The sequence below is a fragment of the Eurypyga helias genome, unplaced genomic scaffold (genome assembly GCF_000690775.1).
Source record: "Eurypyga helias isolate BGI_N326 unplaced genomic scaffold, ASM69077v1 scaffold14553, whole genome shotgun sequence".
NCBI classification, from domain to species: Eukaryota; Metazoa; Chordata; class Aves; order Eurypygiformes; family Eurypygidae; genus Eurypyga; species Eurypyga helias.
In genome coordinates, this window is record NW_010240717.1 from 2,141 (window position 1) to 28,806 (window position 26,666).

Consider the following 26,666-nt stretch of genomic DNA (forward strand, 5'->3'; position numbering starts at 1 on the left):
TGATCAGACTTTGTCTTCGGCTTAAATTTGACTCATGGGAAGGGGAACCATATGAGGACTCAGAATCAAAATTATGAGGAAATAGGAAGTGTGTTATTCTGAATTAAGTTTTCCAAACTCAAACCAAAATCAGCGGGAAACAACAAAACAAAACAGACCTGTAAAAAACAATAGCTTGGACTCGGACTTGAAATCACCTGGGATACCCTGGACCTGATGGAGAAGTTCAGAGGGGTGAAAGAGGAGTGTTTGAAGTGAATGCACTTCATGGATCGTGAGGTGATGGCTGAGCAATATGCCAAGGGGAAAGAACAGGTTTGATAAGGGAGAGTGGAGAGGTGTAAATGTGCTTTCCTTGTGGTCTGGGATTAAAGGAGAGCCCAGTCAGGAGCACACCTTCCTCAGATAGAGAGACATCAATTTCCCAGGGTATAAACTGTCTTGAAAGCATGCCCATTGCATTCAATTTAAAGTCATCCAGGAGCAGGGATGAGTTTCCCTCAAGCAGTTGGACAAATGATTTTAAAACAACTCTTTGTTACTGCCATCCAAGGGCCTGGGAGGATTCATCCAAGCCCTTACATTTCCTGACCTATTTCTCTCTTAGCCTGACTGGGAAAGGTCTAGGGGAGTGCTGAGACCTGATCAGACAAACAAGGCAATCAGTTTTGTGTGTGCTCATCATGTCTTGATTTTTCTTGTCTGTGTACCTGTACTTGAGGTTTTCATTGTCATTAGTCTAATTCTCAAACACCCCAGTGAGACCTAGGTACCTTCAGTGCCAGGTCCAGATGCATAAAACTGATGTTGTAGTTTTTAGAAGAGAAAACTGTTCCTGGACACTCTTAATAGTGGAGGTCTCACAGGCATTTGCAGAGCTGCTCTGGATTACCCTGCAGAATGATGTGGCATTGGCATTTCCAGACCTGTCAGTTTGACTGCACTTGAAGAAACACATTCCTGCCAGACCACTCCTACCAGCCATCCACACCACAGCACTGCTCAATCAAAAGCTTAATGCAAGAAAAAATTAACTCCATGAATGTTGTCTTTCAGCTGCTTTGCAGCTTTGAGGCAAATAGTCTGCACAAAAACGGGTCATAAATATAATCCATCTTTCAAATGCCAGTGCACTTGCAATTCTGCTCCAACACAATGATTAATCGAGAAAGCACGAATCTCTCCCAGGAACATGAAGAGAACATTGGTTCAGCATGGTCTGGAATGACTGTGGGCTTCTAATGTTGCCGGTACCACAGCTTCTGGCTCTGCAGAAGATCCTCTGAGTGAAGGCACCCATGCTGTTCTCAGAAACATGAGGTGAACATGAAAGCAAGGTCACCAGATGGCTAGCAATGTGGAGAGTGGAAAAGAAAGGAGACCAGCAGCCCCCAATGGCAAAGTGCATCTTTTTTTTGGCAGGCAAGACAACCTTTGACTCATCCTGTGGTCCCGCAGCTGAGGAGGCTGAGGACACTGCCCCCTCCAGGCAAAGGGTGTGCAAAGTTGGGTGCAAGACTCTCCATTGACATCTGCTTCACTGTTGCCTGCTGGCAGCCAAAGCAGCACAAGAGAGAAACAGCTGTGTAAGTTACACATTTGTGTGAGAAAACCTTGGTTCATCACAAGATAGGACCATCTGCCTGATTGCCTCTTTGATACCCTCTGTCCACTGCAGAAGAAATTGTTGAGGAAGAGTGGATGCTTCGTTCCTCGATGAGAGTTTCACTCTGATGTTGTGGTAGCACAGGACAAGAATAAATTCCTCCATGACCCCCAGTGGAGTTTCACAGCTGAGACCAAAGCCCAGTCCCTTGATCACACTCTCAGTCTCACTTAATGGGAGTGTGCAAACCATGTGTCTTGAGTTCTTTCTGCCAGTCCCTGCCAACTTCTTGTGATGTTCTCTCACCTCAATGGTGAGTCTGTGTGGCAGGAGTTCTTGGGTTTGCTGAGCCCTTTGCAGTGACGTGAAGTTAGCAGGTCGCAGGGACTCACTTGGAAACTTGCCAGCTCAGATTTTGAGCTATCAGCTGCTGACCTATTCCAGCCAGTGATCCTGCCAAGGCGGTGTTACCAGAAAGGATGAGAACTTTCAACATAGCTACAGAAATTTGATTCCATGCCCACGTCTCCTTTTATGGAGACTCGTACGGCTTGGCTTTCCTAATATTTTTCTGTTTTCCGGAAATGTCATGCTGTTTGCATACATTGCTGCTTTGCACTGACTTTCAGGACTTCATGGCTGCCAGGCACCTGGCCACCTTGTACGGATCTTAGGAAGCACCATATTCAGTACCATCTCTCATCCTCCTTAGCTGGCCTGCTTTGTCCCCTTAGAGGGGAACAGGGACTGTCTGTTCCCCTCTGCAGTGGCTAGCACAAGGAGATCCTGGCCCATCCACTACTGCTTCTGGATGCTCAGCTAAGGGCACAGTTACTAAGGGCAGTGATGGATCCGTCATCTACACAAGTGCAATACCATCTATACCATTGTGATATGAATGACTGCTCAGGTCCTCAGCTAGAAAAACTGCACACAAGGAGTGGGACAGAAATTTGGAAATAGTCTCATTGTAATTTTTGAATATGCTCTTGGGTGCCCCAGCTTTGAAAAACGAGCCATGGAGCCATGGTCCCTGTTGAAGCAGGGCTTGGGCTGGTGGATGGTAGCAGTACTTCTGAGATCCAAAACCGTGTGTTCAGATGGGCTTTACCTCCAGCACAGGCAAAGGGAGATGGGGAAGAGCAAATGGAGAGGGTGCTAAGGCTGGATCAGGCACAGGAGAGGGTGAGGAAGAAGGACAGTGCTGTGAGAAAATGGTCGCAGAAGAAGGAAGCAGTTCCCATTGAGCTTCCTCCCCACTGAGCTCAAGACTTGGGGAAGTGATAGGAGGTTTCTAGCTAGCACCTTCATCAGAGCCTTTCCTGAGAGGTGGTGGGTAGCCCAGAGATATCCATGCCTGCTTGTGTGGCTCCCTGCTGGGAGGCCGGCTTGGAAGAATTAATTGCTTGTTCAGGCCCATGGTCTCCCCACGATGTACTTTCCACCCACACTACCCTGGTCTCCTGCACTTTCTCCTCTTAAAAATGCAGTTCCTGATTCTGGACTCATTTTTCTGATGACGGATTTGTATTTTCTTGGCAGGATTTGAGCGAGTTAAATTCAACAATAGTGAAGAGCCCCACCAACACTGTGGTAGTGCAAAACCTCAAAGCTGGCACCATCTACGTCTTCCAGGTGCGGGCGCGTACAGTGGCTGGGTATGGCCGGTATAGTGGCAAGATGTATTTCCAGACCATGACTGAAGGTGAGTCTTCAGCTGCCTCTGCATAAAGGTGACATGGTGTAGAGAGATGAACAAGATGGAGATGCAATGATAGCAGTGCTGGTCCCCTTGCTGTTAATTCCTTCAAGGTTGCATTGACAAGTAATATGCATTTATTCGACCTGGCAAGACCTGGAGAGAGGCGTGGACACTCTGTGGTCCATGCAGGGAATCATGTAGCCTAGGCCAAGTTCTGCTGAGCTTTTGTGGCATGGGGACGTGCCCACTCTGTTGGATTTAGAGGAAACAAAATTTATGATTTTCATCTGCACAGTGTTGATGACAAACGCAGACCTGGGTCTCTATTTTCTAAATTTGTTCTGTAAATGTAACAGGCAAAGCCAGTTTTCTGGCCCTGCAGCCAGGTAACAAGGCACAGCGTGTATCCATGGGACTAAAGTTTCCCACCCAAAAGGCATAGCTGCCTTCAACCTTCCTACTGGGGCACATCCCCTGTCATAGCCAATATGCGCTATGCCTGGGACAGCACTAGCATAACTAAAACCATGCCAGGAAATCTATAGTCCCAGACCAAAACTGTGCCAGGAAATCTATACGCGCTAGCCATGCAAAACATAGGGCAGTGCTCAGGGCCATGCACCTGACGAACTCCTTAGTGTAAGCCCATCCTGTGCCACAGTAACCAGTTCCCTTTTCCTTGTGCGCCAGCTGAGTACCAGACCAGTGTCCAGGAGAAGCTGCCACTCATCATCGGCTCCTCTGCAGCAGGACTGGTGTTCCTCATTGCTGTAGTCGTCATTGTTATTGTGTGCAACAGGTAGGGCAGTCTGAGCGCACGACCTGGGGCTGTGCAAGGGGATGGTGACTAGAGACAGAGGGTGGCAGAGTTAGGGGAGGGGATGCGGACCAGAAGGTGAAGGGGGAAAGAGGTGTCCCTGCAGTGCATCTCTCAGCTCCGACGGACCTGTACTGGTTCTCAGGACTCCCTTTCTTTCCAGAAGACGGGGCTTTGAGCGTGCTGACTCTGAGTACACTGACAAGCTGCAGCACTATACCAGTGGCCACAGTACGTACCGCAGCCCCCCACCAGGCCTGGGGGTCCGCTCTCTCTTTGGTTTGTGTTCCTGTTCACTCATTCCTTGTGGTGTGCGGGGAGGGCTCAGGCCATCTAGATGGGCAGGCATGTGCATGTGTAGACAGGAGGACCTCCATGCTGTCTAGATCCCCAGCAGTCCCCTGTGACAGATCCCTGCCCTGCCTCGTAGAGTCCATGCTCTCCAGATCTGCATGCTGTCGGTGCCAACTATGCAGTGAACACTTGTGCATGCCCTACAAACCCCTGCAACGTCCAGCACACACCCCTCCACATGCCCCTGAAGCCTCACCCTCCTCTGTGTGCAGCCCCTGCCACCACACCTTGTCTTGCTACTCTGATTCCTGAGCTTTTCTCAGCTTGTGGGCAGCAGCGGGACCCCTTTCCCAACCTGCCCACATTCTGCAGAGTGCAGGAATCCACCTATCTCATAATGCCTTTGCTAAAGCTCCATCCCAGAATCCTAGTAGATATGACATATATCTATGTATAGGTATATAATACAATACATAACATGCCGTCTCTTGCAGCCTCCCCCTTCCAACATCCTTTTGTAGTGCAAGGCACTCCCTCGCATCCAGCATTTCTGCTTAAGACCTTGCTGTATACCCTTGCCTCACTCCAATGCATCCTTCTTTCCCTCATTAACCTCTGGCTGCATGCCCTCTGCAACGCCTTTATCCTGCCTCACTAAAGACCTGTTGCTATAATCCTGCTTTGTTGGAGTCTGTATTGTTATTTACTTCATGTTATACTTTCAGCTTCAGGATTTCCTTCTTTTCTATACCATGTTCCTGTATTGATCTGTGTCTTGTTCAGAAAATGGAAAACATCAGTAGTGTTTCAGCACAGGACTCACTGTTGCTTCTTCATTTACCTGGGAAACATTTCCCAAAAGGCAGGGCACTGAACTGCAGCAGTGTGCTGGCTGCATTGCTATAACTTCCCAGGAAAAATGACACTCTTCAAGAAAGATTATGTAAATGCATCTCTCAGTTGTTTGTCGGTCCATGCTGCATGTGTGAACGTACATTCACTCTTTCTCATGGGGTCTGGTGCATAACACAACAGCTTCAGGCTGGGATGGCATTGATAGCTGCGCCTCTGTGACTGTTTCAACAGGGTCCATGCCACCAGGTGCAGATGAACTGATAGCAGGCCTGGGGTGCCTTTTAGCCACATCATCACTCAAGATGCCAGTCCAAAGCACAGTCCATGCTCAGCTCCCCAGCAGTGATAGCTGTGGAGAGGCTACAGCTTAAGGTTAGCAAATTGTCAGGACATGGGGAGCCTGTAAGCCCTGTAAGCATCGTAACAACTCCTCATAATCTTACTAGCATCCCACATGTGGAGCTGAGAGTTATGCCTCTGGTTCTCTGTTGGCCTCCTTATTCAGTTTGCTGTAAGTTCTCCAAATACCCCCAGTGTGGAGGCAAGCCAGCGGCCGTCAAAATGAGCATAGCAAGGGGAGAACTGCAGGACTGCACGTGAGAGCTGTCCCACGGTGTAGGCAGTGTGCAGTCCAACCTCACCATGTCCCATGGTCATTGCCTTTCACATAAGAATATTGTTTTATCTTCTGGTCGACTAGAAAGAAGAGCTTGTCTTTTGCGATTTCCCCAGTGTCCTCTACAGGTTGTCATGGCTGTGTTGAGGCTACCAAGAGGGAAACCAGCCTCAGGCAGGGTTACCTGTCAGGAGAACAGGAACCTGGACTGTCCATCCTGCTTGCATTGCCCCTGGAAGGATCACAGACACCCCCGTAGAGCAGTGAATCTGGCTTGGTGGCTGTGTCAGTAGGACCAAGCACCTAGAGCTGCCTCCCCTATAGATCTCCATGTAGAGAACCAAGAGCATCCTCAGTTTACATCCCAAGGCAGACCCTCACCATCTCCTGCTTTGAGTGCTGAGCTCAGGTCTCCTCCATCACTTCCCATGCCTCTGATGGCATGGTGTGCTGAGGTAGCAGCAGTGCAGAAAGAAGGCAGGACTAGGGCAGGACTGCAGTCTCTACAAATGGTCCTCTTGCAGTCTTGCAGCATGGTGTGACCTTGGTGTGTCTGTGCATGCTCTCCTGAGAGCAAATGCTTCTCTTGCTTTTCCTCTGGTTGTGCTAAAGCAGAATCCTGCTGCAGAGGAGGTGTGGTTCTCTGTGGTCACAGTTTGTAGTCCTAGCTAACACTGCAGGTCTCCACCGTCCCAGCAATGACTTATGGGCCAATATTGATTAGAATCCAACTTCAGTAGTCTTGTGCAAACATATCTCTGCACGTTCTTTCTCAAACTGCTTTGCTATGTCTGCTTCATGCCCTTAATTGTGCAACTTACCACTGAGGTAAAAAAGACCCCCACAGAAATAGGTTTCTCGTTTCGTTGATGCCAGCCATCAGTCGTTCTGTTTGCATCTGTCTGTCTGACTGTCTCCCTCACCTTTATGCAGTGACTCCAGGGATGAAGATTTATATTGATCCATTCACCTATGAAGATCCCAATGAGGCTGTGAGGGAATTTGCAAAAGAAATCGATATCTCTTGTGTCAAAATCGAGCAGGTGATCGGGGCAGGTGGGTGAACTGTAAATGTCTCTCTGGCCCTCAGCAGCACAGTCTCCTTTGTGATCTCAGGCTTTGGTGGGGATTTAGACTTACGTGTACTCAGTAAGGTCCAGTTAGCTCCAGCCTGGACTAGCAGAAGCGAGGTGGTCCAGTGCTGGAGGAGCAAGTACATCCAGTGCTGGAGACAAGGGGTTCCCTGGTGCATATAATCTGATGTTCAGTGCTCCTCACCAATGATGAGTCCACCTTAAGGGAGGTCTTTGGTGTGGAGTGAGGGTGGAAGCACAGATCAGATGGTGGGCGGTCAGCCCAGAGGCATACAGGGTGGGCACAGCTGGAGCCTGTAGGAACAGGGTCCATCAGGGAGAAAGGCAGAAGTCTGGGAGGCTGACAAGCCTTGTTTCCCTCTCTGTTCACAGGGGAGTTTGGTGAGGTGTGCAGTGGGCATCTCAAGCTTCCAGGCAAAAGAGAGATCTTTGTGGCCATCAAGACCCTGAAGTCTGGTTACACAGAGAAGCAGAGACGGGACTTCTTGAGTGAAGCCAGCATCATGGGGCAGTTTGACCATCCAAATGTCATCCACCTGGAAGGCGTGGTGACCAAGAGTTCACCAGTCATGATCATTACTGAGTTCATGGAGAATGGCTCACTGGACTCCTTCTTGAGGGTATGACATCCTAGGAGCGTGCAACTCCAGAGATTGTGTTGGGCTAGAGGAGGACTGGAGGGAAAGGTTCCCTGCCCTATGCCAGTATAACAGTTCCCTTCACTGCCCAGCGTCATCTTCCACTGGGGCAGTTGCTGCATAGTCCAGAGGTGTGTGTCTCAGTAACAGAGGTGGAGGTGGCATCAAGGCTGTCATCTGTAACGTGTGTCTGGACAGACATACTAGCGAAACGCTGTGCCTACCTGTATGCATGCCCGTGGATACATGTACAAACTCTGCCTCTGTGGGCATGGAGGGACAGTCTGATGTGGCATAACACAGCAGGACTCCACCTCCAGCTGCTCTGTCTAAATATTTATAGGTCTCAGTTTGAAATGGATAATTCACTGTGTTGAAGGGAGGTAAGCTGCTTAATAGGAGTAGATTCATAGACTGGTTTGGGTTGGAAAGGACCTTAAAGATTATCTAGTTCTGCCCCCCCCCAGCCATGGGCAGGGACGCCGTGCACTAGACCAGGTTGCTCCAAGCCTCATCCAGCCTGGCCTTGGACACTTCCAGGGATGGGGCATCCACAGCTTCTCTGGGCAACCTGTCCCAGTGCCTCCCCACCCTCTCCAGGAAGAACTTTTTCCTGATGTCCAATCTGAATCTCCCCACTTTCAATTTAAACCCATTACCCCTTGTCCTGTCACTACAGGCCCTTGTAAATTTCTCCCTCCGAATGCTCCTGTGCAAGGTGTGGCAGATCTGCCACGTTTGGATGACAGCAGCCATCAGTAGTGATGCCCACAGGGTGTGTGAGGATGATTTCCAGTCCCTGTGAGCTCTCCACTCTCCACCCTCTTACTTTGAGAGGGAACTTGGGTATCTATGGCATAGCTGTGTCTTGTCATGCAACGTAGGAAGAGGCTACTGGCTGTTTGCTGGACCATGGCAGACTGTGAATTTGATCTCTCATGTGAACTCTTTCCTTATCTTCCCCTAAGCAAAACGATGGGCAGTTCACAGTGATCCAGCTGGTGGGCATGTTGCGGGGCATCGCGGCAGGCATGAAGTACCTGGCCGATATGAACTACGTGCACCGGGACCTGGCTGCCCGCAACATCCTGGTGAACAGCAACCTGGTCTGCAAAGTGTCTGACTTTGGCCTCTCCCGTTTTCTGGAGGACGACACCTCTGATCCCACCTACACCAGTGCACTGGTAAAGCTGCTATTCCAGAGTGGGAGGGATGGGAGGTGAAGGAAGGAGTCGGGGAGAGAGAGGGAAAGTGGGGAGGGATGTGAGGAGGACTTTTTGAGGGTGCCAACAATGGAAATAAGGTGTCAGATGGGAATGACCAATGAAATGAACCAAGAAAGATTTTCTCTTGCAAGGTCCTGTCCAGCTGTCCAGTGTCTGTTGGTGGACCCTATAGTCACTGCTGTGGATAACTGAACCTTCTTTCTAAACATATCTGCAAACATGTCACTGATAAAGCCCTTAGGATGATGCATTATTCTTGCCCAGCGTGGCCCAGCTGGGGGTCCTCCGAGATGCCGCCCTGACAGATTTCTTACCAGGGCAGCAAGTCTGGTGTTTTTTCGCCATCGCTCTCCAGTCATGGACGTAGACCCTGCAGTCCATTTCATGTCATGTCATGGGCTCAGCCCGAGGAATGACAGACTGAAGTGTGGATTCATGCTGGGTGAAGCCCTGCAGTACTAGATAATGATCTTGCAGGGAGTCTTTATAGATATAAACAGAGAAAGATTTGCAGAAATGGCTTCATGATCATGTGACAGCTTCCCAGGAACGCCATGGTGCCAGTGACATACATACTTGTGGCCTTTCTCAGGGTCCAAAGGATAATTTGGAGACTTTGTTGTTGTTCAGTAAGATTGCAGCCAGGAGTTCTCACAGATATCCTTTGTTTGCAAAGGCAGGCAGCGTCACTCTACAGTGATGCTACAGGATCAGTGCCTCCAAGCAACACCTACGTACAATGCCTGAGAACTTCGTGGAAATAAGTGTTGATAGAGCTGGGGTATGACCTATAGGAAATCATCTCTCCCAGACCTTTGAAGCTGCCAGTGATGAGATATATGGCATAGCTCTTAGTGAATTCTAACAGTAGTTGAATACTTAACAAACACCTAAAAAAATGTGCTTTTATTCTCATTTGAACTTGTGTATCTTCAAACACCATTATACAGTCATCCTATGGCTTATAGAAACACCAGCAACATTTCTTTTTCACAACATGATCTGTACATCCAATTAACTTTTCCTTTGTTAAGCTAAATACATGGGAGCTTCTGGAGTTTAGTGCTATTTTCTATTCCTCTTATTGTGCCTATAACTTTTCTTTCTGTCATATCTAATTTATTCTTCTTGAATTGTTGGCACTGTAGCAGGAAATATATTACCTATAATGATAGTATATGTGCATCCACTATAACAGAGTGCCAGAAGTAATGGTATCTTCCACTTCAAAATGCACCATGCTCAAATGGTCCAAGATGCATGTGTGGTTTTTATTAGAATTATCCCAGAGACCTTGTGTCCATGGATGGGTAACAGCCACAAGCTATGGCTTGGGATGTTCATGCTGGACCTTAGGAAGATGTCCCTCTCCAACAGGGTGATGAAGATTTGGGTCAGATCACCAGAGAGCTGGGAGGTCTCACTGAAGTGAGTTCCATGAGGATCCTCCAAATATGCCCAGTCTGTAATTTCTACTTTAGGACTTCTTTTTAGACATTTTTTAAATCCTTGTCAAGAACTGTCTAAAGAGCATGCCTGATGGAGAGGACATCATGTTTGGTATGGAATGCTTGGTCTCCTCATCTTGTGGAAAACAAAATATTTTGTCTGAAGTTTGTGGCTGTGAGAAGATTAAGGAACATTAACTTTTTTCATTATTCGAGCATGTATAGGGTCTGAGACCTATCAAGTCCTAGGATACCCTAACATTGTAGTTACTCATTGACAAAATAAAATGTTCCTTAATCTTCTCACAGCCACAAAACACAACCAATATTGCTAATTTTCCATCACAGAGAAAGATTTTCCCTTCAGAAAGTCCCATGAGTTGTAAATGTCTCCAATCCAAAGACCCTGGTGGAAAATCAGGAGACTACAAGGGCGTAAGCAGAGCATTGCAATCCCTGTGTCTCCATGCTGTGCATGTGGAGAGTCCTTCTGATGTCTCCAGAGCTCCTGTTGCCCAGCAGGATCACAGAGACCCCATTGTCCACCCAGTCCATCCCATTTCCCACCAGTGACCAAGCATGTCATGCTAAAGAAGATGTTCAGTCTGTCTGTCTCCAGAAATTGGCAGGATCAAAACCTGCTGGATCATGTATATATCAACAGACTGACACACCAGGACTTCAGCTCAGGATGATGATATGTCACGGACTTCAAAGAGTCTACAGATGTAGAAAGCTGAAGAGGATGATGCTGGGATACTTTTTATTCTGCTCTGGAGATAGCTATGTGACTGCAAAAGGATGAAGGGAGGTTCAAAGAGGATCACTTCGGATTTTTCTACATTTGTAGACGTTCATTTTTCTACAAAAGACTCTGCAAGTGCAATGGGCATTTTGTCATGCCGAAGTTTGCTATACCAGTAGGCAGGTGGAATGAGTTGGGCTTGTTTAATATGCTGACGAGGAGGCTGAGGGACACCTATAAGTGACCTGCAGTACTTGAAAGGTAGTTACAAAGAAGACAGCTCCAAACTGTTTGCAGTGCTATCACATGATATGATATGGGGCAATAGATAAAACCATGGCTTCAAGGTGAAGCTTGGACATTCAAGGTGAATAACAGGAAAAGCTTGTTCCCAAAGAGGATGGTGCAGCGTTGGACAGGTCAAATGGGGGGAATCATCATCCTTGAAGGTTTCCCAGGCTTAGCTAGACAAGCCATAGCCATCCTGGTCTAGTGTTACAGATAATCCTATGGTCCCTTCCTTCTAGGATTTTACCACCTTATTGGAGGCAAATATTTTGGGGACACATATTTTTCAGTTACTCTCTTTCTGTTACTGTCCTCATTTTTTTTCCTGCAGGGTGGGAAGATCCCAATACGGTGGACAGCACCTGAGGCAATTCAGTATCGAAAATTCACATCAGCCAGTGATGTGTGGAGCTACGGAATAGTCATGTGGGAGGTGATGTCGTATGGCGAGCGGCCTTACTGGGATATGACCAATCAAGATGTGAGTTGTTAAGAAACAAGGAGTGGAAACACTGAAATTGGGAGCATTGCAAGGCGAAAGCATGGTTACAGCTAGTCCCAGCCTGTGACATGTCCGGAACCTTCACTATCATGGGAGATGTGCGCAAGGTCAACACCTTTGGAAGAAGTAAAGTAATGGAGATGACTTTGCCTTTTGTTCTGGTCCCACTATGCTGCTGTCACAGAGGTTAGGGACTGTCCTACACCCACTGCAGTAGGACAGGATTACTCAGGGGTGGTAAACAGATGCTCAAGAGGAAAGGGAGCAGGCAGATGGAAAATGAAATGCTGCCACTGACCTGAGAGCTCCTGGAGCGGCAAGCAGATCTGTGTCTGCAAGAAACCACAGGCATTTGGTGAAAGTCTGTTACAGAGTCATAGAGTGGTTTGAGTTGGAAAGGACCTTTAAAAATCATCTAGTCCAACTTCCTCTGCTATGGTCAAGGACATCTTCCACTAGATGTTCGTTAAATCTCCCATGGCAAGTTCGGACAGTAATGTGCAAGAAGCCAAGCAACTTGTGCACAGCTAGAAGCCAAACCCACGAAGTATTTCAGAGCATGCTTCATTTTAAATACTTCGTGACTCTTTCTCTAATTCAGGTGAAAATGTTATGCTCCCTGGGACCCAGGTAGTTTTCGTGAGCCCTTACCTCCATGCAAGGATGACCTGTGGTCATAGTCCACACCTTCATTATAGCAATGCCATTCTCTCTGTTTCTCTTGACCTGATACCTGGGTGGTCAAAGTCCATCCATCTAGTGGCAGTGAGTGTCATACAGTGCACTACACCTGCACGTGCATGTCCAGAAGACCCCTTGTTGTGGGGCTCACAGGTGTCTTATAATATTGGCTCTCTGAAAGCTGCCCTTCTTCATGCAGTCTTTGCCTCCTGAACCCTCAGGCTCGAAGACCAAGGAACTGGGTAGACCCTTGGTGCATAGAAGGCTTGTTGTCTTTCCCTGCTGTAAGCCTGGGTCTTGCAAACCTGCATGTTACAGCATCTACCTGGCTTCCAGCTTGTTTCAGAGCTGTGTCTGTGAAGTCCATTGGTAGCCTTCAGACTGCCACCTCCATCGCCATTGTACTGTGGGCTCCTGAAAAAGTGCCTTACAGGAAGAGAGTGAGAGCCAAGCTCCTCCTGACTCTTGCAACTTCTTCTGCCGAAGTGGCAAATCAGACCTTTTTCAAGTCAATATGACTCCATCCATACCAGTCCAAGTTTTTCCAGAGTGGGACAAATTATTCCCTAGTGCCTGGTGGGAAATTTACTCAAGTGAGTCCCTAATGCCTGGAGCAGATAGATGATATCTTAGCACCTTTGGCTGTTCACAGGCTTGCCCCAGCCCCTGGCATACCAGAAAATTTTTTGCATCAATTCTTTGAGCCAAAGGGAAGAGAGTTATGGATGTACCCTTCTCAGAAAGGACAATTCCCTTCCTGTTAAGGCTTCATTATTGTCTGCAGTGTTAAGCAGAGCCAGGTGTCACTGGTCTTTTCCCTTCCCTGGCATACCTCTGTATGCATAACCTTCTGCCATCCATCTCTCTTGTACTCATCCCCTGGACCTCTTCCCTCAATGGTTTCTCCTGCTGCAACCCCTGTGCTGCAGCAGCGCCGATTCAGTTGGTGGGGATGGCAGACCCCATGCCCGTCTTCTCAGCACATCTTGCTGCGTGATGCCTGTCCCCAGTCTCTTCTTCCCCTACTTTTGCCTCAGGACATTGCACCCCCGAAGCTGTCACCACTTAATTGCAGCTGGTCCTCCCTTTGAATGAGCATGTGGCAGACATTCACTGCAGATTAGCCTCCTGACCCTGGGGTGTGAGTGCCTGGGGAGGCTGGGGAGAGAGATGGAGAGTTCAGCATGGGCCCTCTCACGGGATGTGTCTGATGGCAGCAAGACAGGCAGCTTGTTGGGAAACTGTTCCATCTACGATAGAGATGACTGCTTAATGCTTGTGTGATGACCCTCCCCGGCCCTGCTCCCCCCATGCTTCCACTCCCCTCTATCTCAGATAGATCTGCCATCCAGAGAGCTGGGGGAGGGGACAGCTTGCACCTCTTGGGACAATCCCTGAACAGGAGCCAAGAGCTGCACAAAGCCCACCCGCAGTGCCCAAGTCAGACCTTCACAGGCCCAGTGGGGCACCACTGTGTCCGGCCAGGGGGGCAGAGAGGAGGAAGACACCTTCCATCTGGAACATTTTGACAGCAGTGGTGCCAGCCCCCATCTGTCTCGGGTCAGCCTGCCCAGCCCTTTGGCCACACACATCAGTGTCTGGAGCATCCTCCTAATCCATTCTCTACCTGAAGCCACAGACCATCTTGAACTGTACCAGATTCCTCACCTCACACCTTAGATTGCTTGTGATGCATCTGCTACCTACCTCTCTCCCCCTTGGAGCAGCAGCCTTTTAGTGCCACAGCACCTCCAGTGTCACCTCTCTACCAGGCCTTCCTTGCAGCTCTTTCAGTCCCAACTGCAGTATCCTTTATTTTCTCTATGCAGCCTTCCTGCTCAACAATGTATTCAATTGTACTGCTATATGGGTATGGCTAGTCCTTCCCAAGAGTGTGGTACAGCTCTGGGGTAGCTCAACAGTCAGATTTCTGTCCTTGGAAGTATGCAAGACATGGCTGGACAAACCCATGTCAGCCTTGATCACATGGTGATAATAGCCAGAGGCATCAAGGTCATTCCTCTGGATCTCTGAGAGAAGTTCTGTCAATCTCCCTCTTTCTTTTTTCTTTCTGTGAAGAGTTGGTCATTTCAAAGTGCCACCCCTGATTTCAGTTACTGCCATATCCTCAGTTCTGTTTTTTATTCTCACTTCTGGTTTTTGTTGCCATGCACAAGTCTATTTGTGGTGTGCAAGGATCCTTCTGCTCACCTTTCAGTGTCCATGCTGTGTGTATGACCATAAGATCACAGAATCAGAGAATCACTAAAGTTGGAAAAGCCCTGTAAGATCATCTAGTCCGACCATCAACCCAGCGCCATACGCACTAGACCATGTCCTCAAGCATGGGCAGGGACACCTTCCACTAGACCAGGTTGCTCCAAGCCTCATCCAGCCTGGCCTTGGACACTTCCAGGGATGGGGCATCCACAACATCTCTGGGCAACCTGTTCCAGTGCTTCCCCCCCCTCTCCATGAAGAACTTCTTCCTGATATCTAATCTAAACCTCCCTGATTTCAATTTAAACCCGTTACCCCTTGTCCTGTCACTACAGGCCCTTGCAAAAAGTCCCTTCCCAGCTTCCTGGCCCATGCAGCTGTGGCAAGGCTTAGGCAAGGTGTGCCGCAAACCTTCTCTGCATACTGTAGCAAAGTTTTCCTGTGTCTGGTCCTGCTGACCAAATGCTTTGTCCTCCCCACTGTGTGCTTCAGTTTGCATGTACACAAGACTGTGGGGAGATCCAGCTCTTAGTGCTGGCTTGGTGCAACCAGGCCTGTCCTGTGGTATGACACCATCGCCAGGGAGGGCTGGGTTGTTGGCGGGAGAGGAAAGCACCACTGGAGGAAGGAAAACGGGCAGCTTCTCCTGCCTGTAACTCATGAGTAGATCCTACACTGGATAAGTGTGTTCTCCTCCCAGTGAGGTGTTGTGCTGTACTGTGTACCTGCCCAAAAACATGAACCCTTTCTCATGTCTGGAGCTGTGGGTTCACACATCCTTGTCACGGTAACAGGGATGCTCTCTTTTCCCAGATTAGGAGACTGATGTGCATGGCTCATCACAAGTACTCACCAAGGCTGCATGTTGGCTGAGCAAGGCTGGCATCACCTTACAGGATGACATGACATGCAGGTGGCTGGGAGTTAGAGTAGTGCGTTGCTGCAAGAATAGGTGGCTGAGATGAAATGCAGCAGTAAGTGAAGGCAGAGCAGCCCCACTGCAGTATGGGGGCTGTATGCAGTATCCCCTCTGGGCATGCCAATCACCCTCAGGATCCAAGAAAAGGAAGATTATGAATTAAATATGTTATATTGCCACTGTATTGATCTCTTTTGCTCTTCTCACAGGTGATAAATGCTATTGAGCAGGACTACCGGCTACCACCACCTATGGATTGTCCAAATGCCCTGCACCAGCTGATGCTTGACTGTTGGCAGAAGGATCGAAACCACAGACCCAAATTTGGGCAAATTGTCAACACTTTAGATAAAATGATCCGAAATCCTAATAGCCTGAAAGCCATGGCACCTCTCTCCTCTGGGTAAGTATCTCTGTCTTCCTCTTGACCTTTAGCTTCTATTTTCAGATCTGCTGTCCTTTGTGTCCTGGTGGGCACCATCCTTGCATATCTATAGGCTAGCTATTTTAGAATCAACTCTAAAATCCCATTGATGGCTCCTACTTCTTCTGTACAGACTGATCCAGAAAGACTTCTCTGATGCTCTACACAGTTGAATGGAATGCTTTCTGTACTTCTTAATATGGTGTCGTGCAGGCATGATGCTGGTCTAGGTCCCTTCACCTAACGGAGGGTGCAGAAATACGTGTGCTTGCTGCTGTGTTTTCTGCTCATTGCCCATTTCTGTGTTTCAGGATGAACCTCCCCCTACTTGACCGCACAATCCCAGATTATACCAGCTTCAACACTGTGGATGAATGGCTGGATGCCATCAAGATGAGCCAGTACAAGGAGACCTTTGCCAATGCTGGCTTCACGACCTTTGACGTAGTATCTCAGATGACCATAGAGTAAGTGCCCAGGCTTCTAGTCTGAAAGCACAAGGAAAAGTCTCAGTAGTTTAACAGCAATTGTTCACTATTGAATTAGTTTTTATTTTCACATTATGTAGTTTTACTTTTATAGAATTTGCTGCTTTGTGGACCCACTTTTAGTCTATTCTGTTTCTACAGAACTACTTTGTTCTGCAGGCTCTGTCTTGTCCCCAGACTGTGTGTCTGCCTGCCACGCTGTATCTGCAGAATTCATTTCCACACTATCAAACTTCATGTCCCCACTGTGAAAATGAAAACCTCCACAGGCATCTCTAAAACCCCAACATGGAACAAATAGAGATTTCAGGCCAGCATCAGGCAATTCTCCAGTGATTTGAGAGGACTTTTATACTTTACAGTCCTCTTGGATGTATGGCTTATTGGTGATGGAGACAAGCACACTGCAAACAAATTATTGCCTAAGAAAGGCCGCTGAAAGTCCAGATGGTTTCCAGTTTGTTCTGAACTGTCCTGCATCCACTAAAAACATCCCTCAGTGACAAAATCTTAGCAAGTTCTTCAGTGAAAGCAGGCAGCTGAAATCCATTTGTGTGGGTTTCTGAAATCTCTTGGGGCTAGCTGGGGCTTTGATGCTTCTGGTGAAAGATTTGTGGTTGGTTGCAGTTAGCTTTAGAAACCCTGCTGAAGAAAGCATCAAGCATTAAAGCCATCTGTAAGTGCTAGCCTGGTAACCAGGAAGGTTTTTGGATTTGGTACCTAATTCCAGACTTTCAGTCTACCTGTGATTCAGAATCTGTTCTCACAAACAGCCAAACCAACTTTTTCTAGCTTTTTGTCCTTATTTGCTGCCGGGCAATTCACATGGCAATTCTGACTCTTTCAGTACATCTGTGGTACAACTCTATAGCCCTGGGATGATTTTGGCACACTACATGCTGTGTTCATACAACAGGAAGAGGGTCCATAAAATCTGAAGGACAGGGAAGAAGAACTTTTACCAAACTGTGACATCACACCTGCAACACAACCCAAACCTGCCTAGGTTGTGCTATTTGAAATATGTATAACAGCAAACAGTTCTGCAGTCTGTCCAGCTAATGAAGTCTGTTTTTTCATAGACATGCTCAGTGTCCCTTCAATGCCACTTCTTCCAGTTCCTTACCATGTCCTTCACAGTATCTTCCAAGTCTCCAGGTGTCATCACAATCACAAGGGTATCCTCAGCTCATGTCCCCACCAGTTTTTGCAAACCTCCCTTCCACATTTCTTACCTGCTTGGCTGGAAAAAATAAAAGAAGGGTATTCCAAGTCCTTTTTCCTTGGGAAATCATCCAGCAGCATTACTTGAAACCACCTTCTAATGTTTGCTGGTCTTATGCAGAAGTAAATCTTCTAAGTGGAGCTGAATTGCCGTGAGACACTGTTTTCCAATTTGAATAGTCAGCAAAGTGTAAATGTTTACTGAGGACTGTTTGATTTCATTGAATCCACATGGTTTCAACACTGACCTACTTGAAAGGTTTCTCACTGGTTTTTCTGCAGTCTGGGACACCTGGGCCACGACAGGATTGTGTGCAGGGCAGAAAGCTTAGGAAGCACGGGGTTGCACAGGGCTACAGTCTTACTCTGGTTTACACACGTCAGTGAAGACTTTTTGGGCTATGTTCCCAATCAGAACAAAAGCAAAAGTCAAAGTGCCAAACCTGTCCAAGGAGGAAAAATCCATAGCTCAGCACATCTGACTGGGGCAGATCAGGAAATGGAAAGCCTTTACAGAAAGAAAAGGAGTCGCTGTGAAGGACACCATCCAGAGTTGTTTAGTGTGCTAGCGTGTTTCCAGTTGCTTTGCTGAGCGGGAGCCTGCTCAGGGCTGCTCTCTATCCACTCTCCACCCAGCCTGTCCTAGTGCTTGGGATTGCCCCACCCCAGGTGCAGGACCTTGCCCTTGGCCTTGTTGAACTCCAGGAGGTTGGCACAGTCCCACCTCTCCAGCCTGTCCAGGTCCCTCTGGATGGCATCCCTTCCCTCCAGAGTGTCGACCGCAGCACACAGCTTGGTGTCATCACAAACTTGCTGAGGGTGCACTCAATTCCACTGTCCATGTTGCCAACAAAGATGTTGAGCAGCACTAGTCCCAATACCGACCCCTGAGGAACTTCATTTATCTCTGGTCTTCACTTAGACATCGAGCCGTTGATCACAACTCTCTTGAGTGTGGCCATCAAGCCACTTCCTTATCCACTTATGTCTCCAGGGATGGAAAAAATGGGTTACTGTGTCACAGGATGAGATAGAGAATCCAAACATATGGAGAAAGAATCAAAATGATATAAGAATAGAAAACACAAGGCTTTACGAACACAAATTCACTTATAAGCAGTAGCAGATCCTGTGGTGTTTAGTTTCACATTCTGTTGAGGCTTCCAGTACTCTGGGGCTGCCACAGGTAGCTAGCAAATGTAAAGATTGGGAGAATAAGCAAGGAAGAGTCAGAAACAGTAGAGGTTTCACCAGGGTTGCATGCAGTTGTTGCATTTATAGGATAAATAAGTGGAGATTCAGCTCCCTACACACCACACTCCAGGGCCACTTTCATACATGGGTTTGTTCTGCTGTGGGAAAATGTTTTCTAATATTTATGCAGTGTTTGTTTCTTTTCCTCCCAAAGGGACATTCTGCGAGTTGGGGTCACTTTAGCAGGGCACCAGAAAAAAATCCTGAACAGTATCCAGGTGATGAGAGCACAGATGAACCAAATACAGTCTGTGGAGGTTTGATAGCTACGTATACTCCTACTCCTCTTCCTTGAGGCCCTGCTCCCCTTTGCCCCTGTATGTCCAAGCTCCAGTTCTTGAGTGTTCTGCATGGACCAGAGACAGGCAGCTGCTCTGAGGATCATGGCAACAGGAAGAAACACCCTGTCATCATTAATGAGAAGACATCAAGAGCTTCTAGAATTTAAGCAATGGAAAAAGGGAACAAAAAATTATAACTATTTTGAAGGGAAAAAAAAAAACCTATGACATATTTTTAAATAGTAATAAAGCAATTGCATTCTTGAAAAGGGCTCCAAGACCAATGGGAGTCTCCAAAGGAAAAGAGCAGCTTCATCTATTTCCTCTTGCACAAGGCTGCTGCAGCTGGGCCTAGACACCTCTGGAGCAATGAGACTTTTTCAAGAAGATGAATGCAAAGAAAGGTCACGAGAAGCACTTCTCTTTCTTACTGGGATGGCAGGTCTGGGCATGTCCTGCACCCAGCAGTCCTTCCCAAAAGCTCTGTTAGCAAATCAAAGGGGAGAGAGAGCTGAAGTTCTTTGGTGCTGTGGAATGAAGTGCATCTCAGAAATTGATGGACTTCTTCAAAAGCTGAAGACTCTTTTTTTTTTAAACAAATAAACTGAGACTAGAAGAGGCTGTTTCCAACAAATGAGAAGGAATCTGTAATGCTTGGGAGGGGTGGGGGGGTGGGGATGGGGAAAACCATTCCTTTTTACATCTCTTATTTTTTCTTGTCATGGAACAGTTTTGTGAGTGACAGTTACCTAAGGGTCCGTTCATCCACCCTCCAATGGCATCATTGTCTCATACATATCATATGCACAAGACTTTTAGTGATGTCCTCACTAGATGCCAATGATCTCTCCCAGAAGACTTCCCAAGTACAGTATGTAGTAGTTTTTGATTACAAATGCTGGCGTGTACCTTTATTTTTCGGTTGTCATTGTTGGAAGATTTGTCCTTTTACCTTGTTTTGTTAACACCAGTTTGTGACTTTGGGGGTGGAAATTTTTGATTGATTGGGTTTTTTTTTTATGAAAAGGAAATTACATCTCGAAGCATCATATCATTCAAGAACTTAAATCCCTTCCCTGTGGAAGGAGAAATTGCAGCTTATTGACAATATGCCAGGAGAAAAAATTTTTTATATGCACATTTCCTCCCGTTTGCTTGTTTGTTATTTTGCAATTTGTCATGGCCCAACAGATGTTTCTAACTGTTGGGTTTCCAGTTGTTTGCCAAGATGCAATGACCAACTGCTTGATTCAGGGCTGCTGGTGCAGTGGTGAGCAGCATCACACAGGGTTTGAGGTAGGGTGGTGTTGCAGGGGAAGGGGGTGTTGCAGGGGAAGGGAAAGACAAGGGAGGCCGTGTGGGTTGTGGGAGGGAGTGATGACTCCACAGCTGGCTGTCAGACCCCTTTGGAAATGCCTGACTGCTTAAGAAAGGTGTCAGATTGGTAGACATACCACAGAAAGGCAGGGTCAGCCAGGTCCTCTAAGAAGAGCTTGTGACACGTGGTTTCTTGGAGTCTGAATTGTGTTAGCTGCCAGGTAGCTGTTCAGTGCAGTAACCAAACTCTGCAGATGTGCTCTGTGCCCTTTGGGGACCCAGTCACTTTGTTAGATGATGTACTGGGTGCTCTGAGGCAGGTTCAGTCTCAGCCGCTTGCCTTGAGAAGAGCTTGGGACAGCAACGTCTGATCAAGTAGCCCAGATCTCTGGAGATAAAATACTGTGGTTGAATGGCCAGTCAGTGGATTTATAAATAACTAAAATAAATAGTTTAGTTACTGACCAGGTCTTTGGTGTGTGTAAATACCACCAACCAAGTGCAAGGGGTTGCAAATGGAATTGGGCTTCTTCTCCCTGTTCAGCACCAACTCATATCCTGTTAAACATGCCTACAACCACCCACCTCTGGCCACATGTGTCATATTTCCACACATCTGGCCTTGGCCAGCATAACTTGTATTTGCAAGCCTTTGTCTGCCATTGCCATGGTCCTCCACTAGTTCTCAGAAGCATAGGGTACGTTCACTGCAAGCTGGTTTGCTATGTTTTCCAGAAACTGAATCCAAGAGGAAGTGTGTCTGCTGTGGATGAAGCTCCCAAGCTGTCTATACCTCTGTGGCTAGACATCTTCTCCCTCAGCTGCTTGTAAACTATGAGGGCATTTATAAAGCACTTAAGTTTTTCAACTTTCAGACCAGATCCAACAACAAAGCACTTATGAGTGGCAGCAGACCGTTCCCTACAAGTGAGAGTTACTTCCGTTGCACCGTCCCAGTGTTTGGTGCGCAGCTTCAGCAGCAGGGGCCTTAAGCAGAGCAATTTTCACTCCAGTCCCTGTTCATCCGACACCTCCAGTGCAGGAAGGCATTTTCCTTTGTATACAGTAGTTCCCTGTTCTTGCATCCGAAAGTGGATCTGTAGTCATTTGAACACCAGTAGCAGGTGTCTGCTGGGTATGCGGGGACATAGTTGGTTCTCAGTGACCACAGCTCATGGCCTCTGACAGAAATGCCATTGCCCTACATCTCTTTCTGATGACACAATTTGATGTAGAATGAGGAGTGAGTGGACTATAGGCATGTTGTGTGCAGGTGATGATGCCTGGACATAATCAGCTGTCTGTGCTATATGCAGCTTGGTTTTACCTGTGTATCTAGCAAAGGGATGCTTTTAATGCCCTTGCAGTTAAAAAGCACTGCTCCTGGAAATGGACCCGACTTTTAAAGAGCAGCTTGCACAAATCGATGGTGTCAGCTGAACCACACAAAGTGCTTGCAGAGGGCACACAGAGACACAAGAACCTTCTCCATGCACCATGTCTTGTAGAAGTGTAGGGCAGCAGTGAGAACTACTCACATGGTGCATCTCCGTCTCACTTTGTAGCAGCTGTATTTTAACAAAAACCAGTTGTCAGTCTTTCCCAAAGGCATGTCTGAAGCTGTTTTGTGGCTGTCCAGGGTGAGGGAAGCATCATGCAGTGCCACTTTACCCACAGCTAAGCAGCTACTTTATGTACAACGGAGCTTTGCAAGGGGAGCTGTCTGTCCAGAAAACTCACCAGTAAATTTCTGTGGGGCAGCCATGTGGAAGAAGCACATGATGCCCTTCAGTTGTCCTTCCCAGACAATTCTTGACTGTTCTCTGCCATCCCTGCAATTCCTGCAGAAACTAAGGAGGAGCAATGGCTAGGCAGCACCCCTTCAGAGCCAGTCATTATTGACAGAGCTTGGAAGGGCACTTCAGGTCTTCTTCATGTGGAGATTTTTTGTCTTAATGCACTGAATCGCCTTGCTGGCTAACATTAGACACATCTACCTAACAGACCCAACCCACTGTGAAGGATGGGACCATACTGAGCTCAGTGCCACAACTCACCAAAACTGGGGAGGCTGTCTGCAGGACAGAGAAAGCACATCCTTTCTCTTCTGGCCAAAAATCACATGGTGTTGGTACTAGAAGTAACACATTCCCATCTGTTTATGCCAGTCATCGCTGTGACATCTGTATTTGACTGTGTAGAACTAGTGGAGAACTGGATGCAAAATAGAAATGATCCATAAACCACTGCAATTTTCTGCATCCCTCCAGCTCTTCTGGGAGCGTGAGGAACCAAGTTCCTGTAAAGTACTTCGGTTGTAAATTCCTCTGGGGCATGCTCCAGTGGAGGGCAGAGTCACTGAAGTGACTTTAACGTATTTATTTCGTGGTTATCAAATGTACTAATATGAAATAGGAGCCTAATGGCAAAATTCAGCTTCATGGGGGAACATGTAATAAGGGGAAAAGGCACTCGCTAACACTGACACTGTGAGATACTGTTATGCATGTGCATGTGTGCATGTGTGAATACTTAACAAAAATTATCACAATGAAATTTTTGGGCAGCTTGTTGCAATTTTCATATTTCCCATCCACCTTTCAAGCTACCTCCCAGACCTACCCGTGTCCTTCTCCGTTTCCCAGCAGCTGGTAGGGGAGCTGAGCAGGATGCTAGGTTGAAAACGCTGTTAGTTGTCCAGGGAGAAGTTCAAATCATGCAGGGCATCATGGGGCAGAGTGGAGAAAGCAAAGCATACGTGAATAGTGAAAAGTTAAGAGTCTCCATGATGATGTATTTAGTGGGTCGTTTTCAACTGTTGCTACCAGCCCTTTACCTGGAATTAACAGCCAAGGGGGGTGGCAGGAAAAAGGGAAAACAAATTTGTAAGATACGGCACTGCCATGAGGAGTCACTTGCCCTTGCTGCCTGTGGGGACACAGAAACAGGGCACTACGAACTGCACTCCTCCTCTCCAAATTATCTTCCTCAGTAAATTCTCAGAACTACCTTTCATAAACTTGTGTTTTTCAGCAGCTGAGGAGCTGCTTGCTACAGTCTGACTTCTCTCCATAGTATCCTCACCTCCAATCAGTAGCTTTCAGTGGCAGTAATCCACGTGTAGGGCTTCCATGTGATCCAGGTAAATGTGGTTGTCACAGGGTTTACCAGGTATGCAGTATTAATTTAGTATTGTTATTCAAATGTGGAGTTTTATCCCACAACTCCATGCTGGTCATTATATAGCAGTCATCTTGTTAGCATCGTTGGACTGGTGTGCACCAGTGTTAGGAAGAAGAGAACCATGTGCAGGGAAGCATATAAAATGGTACCCTGTGCAAGGCTGGGGAGAAAGCAGTACTACATCTTCATGTAGCTCTAGTTTGGAAGATCTCTCATAAAGGGACTGTTGGCCAGCCACAATAGCAGGATCCTGCTGTCTTCATTGGCTGCTTGAGCACTCTCCAGTGCAGAGTTGCCTCCTGGTCTGGCATATCATGAGCTAAGGAGAGAGAATGTTTTATCAGTATTAGGTGCTGACTGTGCTAATAATGCTTTTCCCACACCCCTTGAAGTTGTTCTTTGAACTGGTGTTAAAGGAAAGATTCTTTCCCAGTAATTGTCTTACAGGCTGCAGATCAGTGGCCTTTAGAGAAAACCTCTTGGTGGGTTTGAGCAGTTGAGGAAACTTGTATTTTCCAGGCTGATTTATATGAAACCTGGAGTCAAGGATTGAACTCTGCTGCATCATTAATACTTGTATCCTCTGACAATATAATAAATTAGAGGCTGCATTTGATGTATGAATCTGAAGTGTCTGGAAGTATCACTGTTGTCTGGTTTGGTTTAGTGGAGACTATTTTTTTTAAATGTATTTTTTCTTCCCTTCTGTGTGTCTAACTTGAGACTCACTTAATGTAGGTCTTTTTCCATCTTCAGATATTTTACATACTTACAAGTTCTTCACATACAGAATTCAGCATTTCCTCCTTCAAAGTGATATGAACAACTAATGTCACACAAGCTTAATTTTTATATTCTGCTGGCAATTATCCCATGTCATTAAAGGCACCCTAAAAATGATCATCTTTACTGTGTTCCCCTCCTTTTACACTACAGTCTCTTAGGGAGCTGGTGTTTGACATGTTTTCAGCTCTAGGATCAATTGTCCTTCATCTCAGTCACTTCAGCCAAATGACATGTCCTCAGAGTTGCATGATCTGAGCTGTACCTGCTTGCAGTCAACACAACCACATTCCATCCTGGGGCTGTAGTTTGTGACTTGAGCATTGATCCCATCTGCTCGTGATGTTCATTCCATCATGTTCACAATTCAGTACAATCCTGACATGTCATAGCCAATTCCCACCAAAAAGTTCTCTTCATGGATCAGTATCAGTGATTTCATCTTGGCATTGCTGACAGCAGCTAGAGTCCTGCTGCTATGCGGAACATACATGGGGTTTTTTACCTTCAGTCACATTTTGGCCTTGTCTTTAGACTTCTCCAGGAAGACATTGCTTCTTGTAACTATCGAGCCCTTCCCAAAGGCAGGACACAACTTTGGTCTGTGTTTGCTCTGTATGTGCTCCAGTTTTTCATAGTTCTCCTAGAATACTGCTTGCACTGTGCAAATGTTTCCTGGAATTTACCTTACTGCTCTCCCTCTCTCTGTGTTATTCTTGCCAACTCCACTGACAAATGTTACGTGCAGAAATTTGGGACTGGAAAGCACAAGTCCTCTCTCCCCACAAATCTTTGTCTTAATCTGCATTCTCAGCTGTCTTACAGTTGATTCAGCAGTTTCTCACCTTTTTTTTTTTTTTTCCCCAATTCTGTCAGAAATGTCTCTGCAAAACTGTGCTTTGTAGGAGTGCAGCAGCAGTCCGGCTTCTGTAGCCCTGCCTGATCACTGACTTGCTCACTCCAAACACAGACTGTTAGATAGCCATAGTGCCCTGGTTGTCATTTCTGCCAACGAGCCACAAGACTTGACCTTGCGTGCCTCATTTTTTTCAGGAACTCCATTTTATCTTAATGAAAAAGAGTAACAAATGTTTGGTTGATGCTTTTCCAGTTTTTTCATTGCAGTAAATTTCAGGAATTTTTCAGTTGTCTCAACTGTAACTTCTACCTCTTCAGTTCCTGCACAGATGTCATGCTGTATCCTTCGATGATTCCTACTAAGTCTAGGAGGAAAGGATTAAACATTTTTGTGTCTTTAATAGCCAAACAGCTGTGTTAGCAGAAACTAATGGAGGGAGTTTAAGGAGGACTAGGGGGAACCACTTTATTCTAACCTGAGGTTTAAGTTTACAGTCAAATCACCCTTTTCCCCAAAACTGCCTTTCTTCTGCACTTTCAGCTAACTGACTCCAGTTTGTAGTGAGTCAGCTGGTTCGTGAGTCTGTGAGACAGAGGTTGACAAAAGCACCAAACCCCAGCTGAACAGTGCCTTGCAGGCACTGTGGACAGCAGCCCAAGACAGATGGTGTGGCAAGTCCACACCATTGATTGGCCTGGGTAAGAAGTATGAAGTCTCCGATTGCTAACAAATGTTAGCAGTCAGTAGCATTCACACAAGAATATTGTTATGAGCCACTACATCTCTGATGTGCTGGCTCCTGAAATGCTGGCGATACTTTTGTTCTCCTCAACTCCAAAGGGACGCACAGAAACTAAGAAATGTACAGGTATGGGCCTCAGGAACAGGAAGAAGTCTTTGGGAGGAATAAAAGATAAATAGGGTTTGATTCTTGGTCTGGCAGAGGTAAACCATGATGATAAAAGATTGTGTGCCATTAAATCAGGAAAGATGTGAGTAAGTTGAATAAGCACAATAAAAGCACTAGGGCAGGTGAAGCAGAATATTCTTTGGCAGAAAGCACAATGATTGAAGGGTGGAATACATTGCTGGGGGATGTTGATGCCAAAGCACTAGGTGGATTTAAAAGATGACTGGAAAAATCTGTGAAATAATCTCCTCAACACAAAAATACCTCTTCCAGTGTTTCTGGATCATGGATG

At 46.8% G+C, this 26,666-nt stretch overlaps 1 protein-coding gene across 1 annotated transcript; it reads left to right on the top strand.

The window, feature by feature from the left end:
- The first annotated feature begins 2,632 nt into the window (after positions 1–2,632).
- Positions 2,633–19,506, top strand: LOC104507302 (ephrin type-B receptor 2). The gene is made up of 11 exons (XM_010148536.1): positions 2,633–2,791; positions 3,149–3,311; positions 3,999–4,107; positions 4,289–4,356; positions 6,824–6,946; positions 7,357–7,604; positions 8,591–8,806; positions 11,661–11,810; positions 15,861–16,054; positions 16,387–16,542; positions 19,196–19,506. Exons 1-11 carry the CDS (start codon positions 2,633–2,635, stop codon positions 19,302–19,304), a joined length of 1,695 nt encoding a protein of 564 aa, XP_010146838.1. The 3' UTR covers positions 19,305–19,506.
- The last annotated feature ends 7,160 nt before the right edge of the window (positions 19,507–26,666 follow it).

Excerpts from the sequence above, each read along its gene's own strand:
- LOC104507302 (XM_010148536.1), top strand. The coding sequence starts at position 2,633 with ATGGTCCCTGTTGAAGCAGGGCTTGGGCTGGTGGATGGTAGCAGTACT. Across the intron at positions 8,807-11,660 it reads CCACCTACACCAGTGCACTG|GGTGGGAAGATCCCAATACG; the intron begins GTAAAGCTGCTA and ends TTTTTCCTGCAG. Across the intron at positions 11,811-15,860 it reads GGGATATGACCAATCAAGAT|GTGATAAATGCTATTGAGCA; the intron begins GTGAGTTGTTAA and ends CTCTTCTCACAG.